The 10,463-nt window shown below is 30.4% G+C and overlaps 2 protein-coding genes across 2 annotated transcripts; one reads left to right on the top strand and one right to left on the bottom strand.

Annotated features, from left to right (window-relative positions):
* The first annotated feature begins 2,588 nt into the window (after positions 1-2,588).
* LOC100777865 (uncharacterized protein At4g15970) lies at positions 2,589-6,214 on the top strand. The gene is made up of 3 exons (XM_003547602.4): positions 2,589-2,979; positions 4,974-5,327; positions 5,568-6,214. The coding sequence occupies exons 1-3, from the start codon at positions 2,836-2,838 to the stop codon at positions 6,063-6,065; spliced, it is 996 nt and encodes a 331-aa protein (XP_003547650.1). The 5' UTR covers positions 2,589-2,835; the 3' UTR covers positions 6,066-6,214.
* A 538-nt stretch (positions 6,215-6,752) lies between these two features.
* On the bottom strand, positions 6,753-9,851 carry LOC100816363 (26S proteasome regulatory subunit 7). Its single transcript, XM_041010807.1, has 5 exons — positions 9,549-9,851; positions 9,234-9,452; positions 9,010-9,142; positions 8,423-8,751; positions 6,753-7,121 (listed from the first exon to the last, which is right to left on the bottom strand). The coding sequence occupies exons 1-4, from the start codon at positions 9,627-9,629 to the stop codon at positions 8,435-8,437; spliced, it is 750 nt and encodes a 249-aa protein (XP_040866741.1). The 5' UTR covers positions 9,630-9,851; the 3' UTR covers positions 6,753-7,121; positions 8,423-8,434.
* Between the last annotated feature and the right edge of the window lie 612 nt (positions 9,852-10,463).

The following is a 10,463-nucleotide window of genomic DNA, read 5'->3' as shown; positions in this document are numbered from 1 at the left end:
GGTAAAATTTGTGGGAAAAAAAACTTGAATAGTAAAATCTGTGAAATTATAAAAATTGGATGATGAAATGTGAAAAAAAATAAAACTTGAGTGGTCAAATTCACAAAATAATGAAAGTTTGGTGATAAATTTTACAATTAAGTCAAATTTTTTTAAAAGTGATTTTTTGGTGGTTTTAAACCACTAGAATATGTAAACAAATTAAATAAAAAACCATCACAATTCAACATCCATGTTTTTTTTCTTTATATATTAAGACAATTTTAAATCACAAAAAATATTTTTTTAAAATTATATCAAAATAATGATTTCTGATGGTGAAAACCGTCACATATTATGAACAAATTAAATAAAAAAATCATCGCAATTCAATATCTATGTTTTTTTTATATATTAAGACAATTTTAAAGTAAAAAAAATGTTTTTTTAAAAAAATTATATCAAAATAATAATGTCTAATGGTGAAAGTGTCACTAATTGTGAATCCATGAATAAAAAAGGACTAAAAGTAATGTTTCAAAAATTTGAGGGTCTAATAATAAAAGATTTTTTAGGACTAACAAAATAATTAATTAAATTTGAAGGATTAAAAATAAATTAAATAAAAATAATAGCGAGTGTAATTTTCTGGTGAAAAGAAAGAGATTGTAAACAAGATTGTGAAATAAATAGGAGAGAAAGAATTATTTTTTTCCAAGAAAACATAATTGATATTAACTGGTCAAAACTATTAAAACTATGTAACTAATGCACATGATTAAAAAAAAAACTCTTTATTATATAGTTAGATTTGACATCTTATTGTTTATGTTTTACTAGATAAAGGTTACAAGTGAGATAATAATATGGCAAGACCATTGCTTTAGTATAGAAGATTAATAATATATACTATCAATATATATCATATTGTAATACCTGATTTTTCTATTTTTCTTTTTGTAATGTATTTTGAATAATGGGTTTTTATTTCTTTTGTCTAGGTAAAAGTTACAGATTTAGGTGACACAGTCATTTTGATTCTTGACTTAACAAAAATCCATTTACAAAGGAGAGGCTAGTTACAGCTCGCGAGCTTTATAGGACAAGGTGGGCAACCATTGTAAAGTTTTTCAATAGTAGAATCGATAATGCTATGAAGAATCATTGATATGTTTTAATGGAATGAAAACAAAAGGAATCCAGAAATAAAAGCTCGCAAGAGCTTATTAAAGTTTCATACACTGAAAAAATGACACTTGCATAAATCTGTCCCAATGGTTCGTTGAGCTCTATAAAGTTTGGATCCATATCATTCTTTATAGGCGATTTTCCTGTGGTGGATTCAACTGGAAAAGAAGTGAGTAACCATTTTTTTATTGTAAAAGTATATGATTAATAATTATATCCATCAAAATCTATAAAATATTTACATTTATGTATAATATAAACATATTAAAAAATAGTGTAGTTTCCCAATAAAAAAAATTGAACAACATTCAAATATGATTAAATGCAAAATAAAAGTAAATAAATAGCATAACGCCACACCAACTTCATTACAATATCAATAAGAGTCTAAAATGATCACACTGGCAACATTATTAACTATTGGATTCATGCATGGATTTAACAACCCATAGTTGTTATTGCTCAAATTCGATGAAGCACGAACTCCCTAATGTAGAAATACTAGAGAGAAAAAAACCAACTAGTTAAAAATAAACTAGTTTGGAACCATTTTGATTCTGAAAACTTGACTTTCAAATAAGCTTTTTAGTTCCTCTGTCCAAATCAACAAGTTTTTAGGAGCAACCTATTAAGGAAAAAAATCCATCCTTCAACTTTTTTTTGAGATTTATCCACAATAAAGTTCCTACTTTGGATGAAAATAGGACAGGGTGCGTACTAGCAGTAGATACATGCTATCCACCCTGTGCTCATGCGAGTATCCATTAAGCATATACTTGTAGATTTTTTTAATATCTGTAAATATATGGGTGTTTTTTATTTAAAAAGTTTAAAAATATGTTAAGAATACAATTTAACTATAATTTTTATTTATTCTACTATTTCCTACCAAAACTAGTTTAAAGGTAAAAATTAAATTATTCAAATATTTTATGTAATTACTCTATACAATTATACTAATCAAAGAGTATTCAATTTAAAAACTATACTTAAATTTAAAATGTTTCAATCTCATAGCTCCAAATAAAAGTTAATAAACTAAAACAATTAAATCTCATAAGTAAAAATAAAGTTAATAAGGTACAATAATTCAATCTCACTAGAAATCCAAACAAAATATTGTAAATAACGACATTTAATTTCAAGAGAAAAGATTTTTAAGAGTTGTTTCTTTCGTATTAAATTACATAATCGTTGTTATATTAAGTATTTAGTTTTACCGTTTGGTCATATACTTTTATATTAAATAATTAATCATAATACCAAAGAGTCATTGATTTGGTCCTATAATTTTGTATTAAATAATTAATCAAAATACAAAGAGTCATCGATTTAGATTAAATATATTTGAATTAGTTACAAATCATGTCAAATCAAGTATCTCGACGAATGAATATATATGAACATTAAATTTTTTTTTCCTTTATTGTTCCCTATTGAATTCATTCAACCTGCTTTATATGTCAATCCTTTTGAATATATATGAATTCTATATTTGTGTTTTTTCTCTCTCAAATCTCTCTGATTCTGGCTTTAATGCAAAAGGGGTGTTCTTTCATCACATTCGGCTTCTTTTTCAATAGCACTTAAATAAACACAAGACCTAACTTTCAGGCTGGGATTAAGTTAGGCCTAAAGGCCATAAAACCATCATTTGCATTTGGAAAGATGAGAGCATTGAGATTGAGGAATTGTGTGTATCTTCCTCTCTTAGCTTTCTTGATCGTGTCGGTATGTTTCCTACTATATCACTACCCTAGATCACTTGAAAGGGGAGTCACAAAGGTGGTTCTGCTCAAGCATAGATCAACTGTAAGCATTCTTTAGATTCTTTTAATTTGATTTTTCTTAATTAGCATTGAACTGATTTGTTTAAATTTATTTGTTAAAAGAATACTTATTTTAATCAAATAAGCAATTTTATGTTTTTTTAGTGTGTTTGTTTAAACTGTTTCTGCTTAAAAAAAATATTCTGCTTATTTTAAGAAATAAATCTTATATGTTTCTTAAAAAAACACCTACATAAAAAATATTTATTTTAAAGTTGATTTTTTAAATAAAAAAAATTAAACAAACTCTTCCATAAGTACCACAACTTCTCCTCAAATTATAAATTAATTGAGGCATTGGAGTTTTATTTGGTACCAATTGGTGATTGGTTTAGGTGATAGATGTCTGCTTTCTTTAAATTGTGAATGAAAATTTTGTTTCCTGAGAGTGTTAATTTGATCATGTTATAGATGTCCTCATTTAAAAGATCTTCATAAAGGATACTTGTGATTTAAACCCAAAAGTTGAAGCTTTATTTGATTAAAACAAAAATATTGAGAAATGAAATTTTAAGGTGAAACAATAAGAGTTATATTCAGGTATATGTAACTTAACCATCTATCTTTTTATACATATATAAATTATTAATTTATATATAAAAAACGCATACATTTGAGAGCAGTTTTCAAAAAACAGAACAGAACAAAAAATATATTTTGTCTTCTGTTAAAGTCAAGTGTTGGGGCGTTATTAACTGTTCTGCAACATGTTTGAGGAAAAAAATGTAAATTTATTGTCATTGTTGTATGAACCCGCAGAATTACCAAAAGAAACAATAAGGTTATCCTTTTGTTCTTAGAGAATGCGATTGTATGTCATCCGATATGATTTGTTTAACTTACTAGTCTTCTTTTTGTAGTATAAACTCAAATAAGACTCTTATTACAAAACATGTGCCTGTGTGTGTGAACATACAAATTTAAAATAATTTTGTTGATAGAAAACTACCTTAATGATAATCTGTAAATATTTTGTTATATTTGATATTAATTGAAGAAATTTAAATACTAATTGAATAAATTAAAGTATTGTTTTCAATTAATAAATAATTAAATGAAATACAATGACTTATTTGAATTTAAAAACCGATATACATTTAATAAAATAAGAAAAACTTATAATAAGAGAAAGATATATATAAAGTTATTTTGCTTTCATTCAAGAGGATTAAATCTTTTTTAAACAAGGATTCAATTTTTATTTGGAGTGTATGTTTGCAATTCTGTTTTTCCATTATCTGATCATTGTATTAATTTTGTACTATATTAATCTTAATTGGAACAAAATCTTTCAAAATTGGAATACGAATTTTTTTTCCATCAAAGAAAAAAGAAGTACAAAGTTGCATTTTTCGTATGAACTATATATACATTTTTGCAAATATACATATGATATAATTTAGATTATACTACATTATTAAAGACAAAATACATTTTTCACTCCGATAATTATTTTATACTTAGATTATACTACATACACTTTGACCAAGACTAATTATTATTTTTCACTCCGATGATATCAAAAATTGAATCAATGCATAGGAAATGTATGCATTGTGTTGCTGTTAAGTTTACTGAAATACATATGATATAATTTAGATTATACTACATTACCTATTTAACTGGATCTTACCAAGTTTGTTCATGCAGAATATAATCGAGTCTAATCATAGGAAAGATTCTCTTCAAGTAAAATCAACCTATCCTCTCTGTAAGAGCCATTTAATTAGGATTCAAAATTGTTATAGGTGTGTGTATTGTTTTTTTTTCTTCACATTATCATGTAATTTGTTATTACATTATTAAAGAGTTTATATTGAAGTCAACCTTTTTTAATAATGTAAGGACATGAAATTGAATGGACTTTAAGGCTGGTCAAAATTGACTGTTGGGATATTAAATGAGAGCATATATTGAGTAATTTTTCAAAATGATTTTGAGTTCTGCTCAGTTTATTTACCATTACTTCCCTATCAGTATTACTCAGAAAATGAAGAATTGGATAATGTACTGTGGAGTGCTAAATTGCCAGACAGAACAGTTATCCTAACCATGGTAGATGAATCAATGGCAAGTCCTGGATCTATCCTTGACATTTTACTACAGAGCTTCAAATCAGGTGAAGGGACCGAAAGATTGCTGAATCACTTGGTGATCATATCCATGGACCCCCAAGCTTTTGAGTACTGCAGTTCCTTGCACCCCTATTGCATCCATCCCTCCATATTTCCACGTCCCATTATGACAACCCCAGATCATAATTTATTCACTTGGACAAGAAATGATGTTTTGTATGAAGTGATTCGATTGGGTTACAACATAATTTTCACGGTATGGTTCCATATAAGCTTGTTGAGGAATGTTAACTAACATACTATTTTCTAGCACGTTATCATTAACTGAAATTTATTGAGACCCACAAATTATGAGTAGGAGCGAGATTTGCATTTCATGAGTCTCAATAAATTTTAGTCATAAGAGTATGTTAACATTTTTTCAAGATTGACATATAAAATGGTGAATGAATGGTTTATTAATTAACTTGAATTGCACGTCACTTTGATTTTACAGGATGCAGATGTACTGTGGCTTAGAAGTCCGTTTATAAACTTCCATGCGGCTAGTGAACTCACAATTTCATGTAGTGATGGACAAAGTGGAAGTGACCTGCAGGATGGGGGGATCTTCTTCTTGAAAGCAAGTGAGAATTCCCTTGAATTCTTCAAGTATTGGAAATTGACCAAGTTCCTGCATCCAAACAATCCCGCAGAAGAGTCCTTGTGTACAACAGTAAGTGTAATGCAGGATGCAGTTAGCCGGTATAGCTTTGATGTTCAGCTTGCAAATACAAGCTCTTTTGGTGATTTTTGTCAGCTAAATATGAACACGTTAAGGGAGGCTTATACCATTCAAGCTAACTGTTGTGATGATCTCAAAAGCAAAGTTCATGACCTGAGGATTGTTCTTGATGATTGGATCCGCTTCAGAAAACGTGCATCAGAGGGCAATGCTTTGGACAAAATGGATTTGAGGTGGCCACAGAAGTGCTCCATAAGAAACTATACTTAGAATCATATACAGTACTCAAGTGTTTGGAACGAATTAATGTTGAGAAAAACACCTTTTAGATCTCCCCCTCCCCCTTATAGCTGAACTGATGTTACTCTTTCAATCAAGTTTAAACTTTAAATGTCAATGTCTTAGGGAGCATTGAATCAGGTTTTTTTCTTTTTTGCTTCTATTTCAGGAAAAGCTCTTAAAATAAAAATAATTTCTTTTAATGAACAAAAGTCTAAAAATGTAAGACACCTGTGGTTTAGACAAAAAGAAAAGTATACAAACCGGTCAAACTTCTAATAATTGACCCAAACCATGAATAAAACAAGTTGCTTACTTTCCAAGCAAAAAGCACATCATTTTCTCTAAAAACACAACCATATTTTCAAACCACCTGCATTGCAAATAGACAGTTTCTCTAACACATAAATTTTCCTTCCATGCAAATATTTTTCTTACATGACAAGTAACTTTAACATGACTGCTATATTCAACATTATAAAGGCATTCTAAATTGATGCAAGAGGGGACAAAAAAACACAGACTGCGTCCAGATTTCAGAAAATCAAGGGCAGAACAAAATTTAGATGCACAATGAATAAATAGCATAACTTAAAATCAAATGTGTATAGAACAGTACACTAACTGCGTCCAAGGAATTGATTTTGCATAACAGAACTCACATGCATAAAAAGCCTCTCACAATATAAAGGGATTCTAAATTGATGCAAGAGGGGACAAAAAAACACAGACTGCGTCCAGATTTCAGAAAATCAAGGGCAGAACAAAATTTAGATGCGCAATGAATAAATAGCATAACTTAAAATGAAATGTGAATAGAACAGTACACTAACCGCGTCCAAGGAATTGATTTTGCATAACAGAACTCACATGCATAAAAAGCCTCTCACAATAAAATGTGAAGAACCATACAGAATGTGAGTGGATCATGCAGTCGAAATATATGGAGCGTCTACTTCTGGAAGATTCCAATTATCATTATCCTCTTCCTTCTTGGTTGGTGCAACATCTGGCTTGTTTTGTGGTTGAAATCTTGATTGAAAGCGCCTGAAAATGATGCGAGACAAATATTAAAGGGTCTGGCTAACCTCCTTCACCAATTCCCTTCGAACACTATGAACCTGATACTACACTTTAACCCAAAACCTTAAGACTTAAGTTTATGGATTTTGTCTTTACTTATATGGTACTCAATCTTCCTATTGCTACATGATGTGAGACTTCATCTCACACTTGTACTCTAACACACTACTTAGTATTCAACAATTATAAATTGCGTGCGAAAATGCCTACACTGAATCGGGTTCTAAACCAAAACTATGCATTAGCCCTACTTAAGTTATCTTGTTTTTCAACTCTAAGAAACATGAGAATAATAGGTTATGTTTACTTGAATCCATTTTTCTTCCTGAGCTAAATCCTAATTAATTTTGTCACATTACCAAATGAAGTAGGGACCTATCTATAAGACTGTAACTAGGTGGTACTGTTATAATATTAATCCAACATATAACGTATCACCGGAAAGTTAAAGCACAAATTACTATTTTGGTCCCTAAAGTGTATCGCACTCTCGCATTAATCTTTAAAACTAAGAAAATTTTAGATAAGTCCCCAAAATTTCTAGTTGGTTTATCTATGTCCCTAAACTTAATCACCTGTTGACATTTTTATCCATAACTCCATATGTCAGTAATATATTAGGATAAATAGTCAAGTTTGTTTCTCAAAGTGTATATTAGGATAAATAGTCAAGCTCCTCTCCGAAAGTGTGATGTGGGGGCAAATAGATCCTTGAAAGATGAAAAATACAAATTTATTCTCAGAATGTGCAAAAAGTGTGATAAATTAATCTTATCGTTAAGTTAGTTTGCAGGACTAATTTGTCACATTTTTTCCTCATTCAAAGGATAAATTTGAATTTGTAATTTGTCATCTTGTTATATGCAAAAATTGACTATTTACCCGAATATATTATTAAGTCACATTTTTCTTTTAATTTTAAACTAACTCGATTGACCAGATTTTTTTTAAGTAATTGTGTTATTAGTGGGAAGTATTCACTGACTGACTTTACCATGACTAATCTGCACCCGAAAAATCTGACTGATCACATTTGATAGAGTATCTCCTCTAAGCATGTTTTTTTTTCCATCAACAACATTCAAATTCAAGACCTTCTTCCCAATGACAGGTTAGTTGACTGACAGATTCCAAACTTACTTAGAATTTCCTTAATTTCAAAGATGAATTAATATAACAACACTATACACTTTCAGACTTTTCAGTATTAAATGGATAGTTTACTCGAAAAAAGTTAGAAGCACTGAAGGAAAGAAGGAACGAACCTGCTTCTGCTTTTACGCTTGGCAGCTTCGCGGGACTTGCGCTTCTTCTCCTCCTGCTTGTTCTCGAAGAACCGTCTCCTCTTGCACTCCTGAATGACTCCGGCTCTCATGACCTCTCTCCGGAAGCGGTTGAGCAGCCTCTCCTCCGGCTCGTTCTCTTCCACATAGTTTCTGGGAAGTAGAGGAATAGTTGGGAGTTGCACTGAACTTCTGGTATCCTTTGATGACTTTATTAACTGCGTCAAGGAAGTCTTTCTCTGTCACGGTCTTCCTTCTGGCTCGAATAGCATACATACCAGCTTCAGTGCAAACGCTCCTTATATCGGCCCCTGGAGAGAACCAAAAAGTATCTTTGTCAAAAAAACCAATCTCTATAAACTACCCAATGTTCAATCGTGGGTCATAGGGAAGAAAGGGAGTGGCAGAAATCCCACAAAATAAGAACCAAGATTTCGGCAGAAAGCATACTACACCAAATGCTAAAAGAAACTAAAAAAATTCATGGTCAAAAAATATAAAGCAACATACAAAGTACACGAATATATCAAGGAAAAGTACAAAATGCCAAGTTTAGAAGGTGCTCTTACCGGTAGAATTCACAATTTCAAGCATAGTGTGCTGAACCTCATTATCACCACCAACACCATCATCAAACCGTGCACCCCCAATTGCATCAACTTCATCGAAAAACACAATGCATGCCGTCTTTGAGTGGGCCATCTAAAGGGCATCAAATTTTAGTCAGATGAAATCATGTCATGGAAACAACGAAAAATATAAAATAAATAGAAGGTGCATCTTAGCCATTCACCTGAAATAGTTCACGAACCATTCGAGCATCCTCACCAACATATTTCTGAACTAGCTCACTTCCAATAACTCTTATAAAACAAGCATCAGTCCTATTAGCCACAGCCCTAGCTAAAAGTGTTTTGCCAGTCCCTGGTGGACTATAGCAAAGAACACCCTTTGGAGGATCAATTCCTAGCTTAACGAATTTCTCAGGGTGAAGCATGGGAAGCTCAACAACCTAGCAGATAAAATATAAATAAATAAAATTAGCGCCATGTAACTCACATCACCAATTATAACATATTAAAAATCAAGGGAACTTCCAATCACTAACTTCTCGCATCTTTTCAATCTGCTCCTTACAACCACCAACATCATTATATGTCACATCAGGCTTCTCTTCAACTGTCATCATGGTAACACTTGGGTCAATTTTTGGAGGCAGTGGAATTTGAATCTGATATTTGTTTCTATCAACCCTGAAATGATGGACTCTCTTGCTGAAATATGTTTGGTCCCCATCTCATTTACAGCCTCATGTTTGTTTGGTTGTTGGTTTGCCTGAGGTTTAGGCCATAAAAATGTTGTTGGTTATAGTGTGAACTATGGCTGTATGCATGGCTAGAACGAACGGAGAAAAAGAAAATAAAGGAAGAGGAAAATAGAACATGAAGTTGAGTTTATTTGACTAGGACTTTGACGAGGTATGAAAAAGAAAATTATAGACTCAGTGTTCTTTCAATAGTAAAATATTTGACAACTTTTTAAATTTTACATCAAAATCAAAGTCTAGTCTAGTGTTACAATCTAGGAGAATTTGTCACATTGGATAGTATGTGGTATTAAAATTGTCAATAATGTACCTCATTAACGACGTTACTTTTTAATTTAACGACAATGATTATTTTATAAACTTATGCAAAGATAGAAATTATTTTTTACATTTCAGAAATATAGAAACTAATTTGCAAAATGTGTTATAAGTCAGGAATCAAAATGTCTATTTACTCAAGATTTAATTACTCATTTTCTGATCACTTTTAAATTTATTTGTTTTTAGTCATTATGGTTAACAGTGAATTTGTTGGTATTGAAGTTTATATTTTAATTCTCATATTTTAACAACGAACACTTCTTAGATGTTAAAATGTAAATTTTAGGACTTAAAAAAAATTATTTATTAAACTTTTGGGATTAAAAAATTTAATTATTAACTATAGAGACTAAAAGAGATAAGTTAAAAACTATG

This window comes from Glycine max, chromosome 16 (assembly GCF_000004515.6).
Source record: "Glycine max cultivar Williams 82 chromosome 16, Glycine_max_v4.0, whole genome shotgun sequence".
NCBI lineage: Eukaryota > Viridiplantae > Streptophyta > Magnoliopsida > Fabales > Fabaceae > Glycine > Glycine max.
This window is presented reverse-complemented; position numbering and strand designations above follow the sequence as displayed.

Excerpts from the sequence above, each read along its gene's own strand:
- LOC100816363 (XM_041010807.1), bottom strand. The coding sequence starts at position 9,629 with ATGATGACAGTTGAAGAGAAGCCTGATGTGACATATAATGATGTTGGT. Across the intron at positions 9,453-9,548 it reads AGATTGAAAAGATGCGAGAA|GTTGTTGAGCTTCCCATGCT; the intron begins GTTAGTGATTGG and ends TTTATCTGCTAG. Across the intron at positions 8,752-9,009 it reads TGAAATTGTGAATTCTACCG|GGGCCGATATAAGGAGCGTT; the intron begins GTAAGAGCACCT and ends GGTTCTCTCCAG.
- LOC100777865 (XM_003547602.4), top strand. The coding sequence starts at position 2,836 with ATGAGAGCATTGAGATTGAGGAATTGTGTGTATCTTCCTCTCTTAGCT. Across the intron at positions 2,980-4,973 it reads TGCTCAAGCATAGATCAACT|TATTACTCAGAAAATGAAGA; the intron begins GTAAGCATTCTT and ends CTTCCCTATCAG. Across the intron at positions 5,328-5,567 it reads GTTACAACATAATTTTCACG|GATGCAGATGTACTGTGGCT; the intron begins GTATGGTTCCAT and ends TTGATTTTACAG.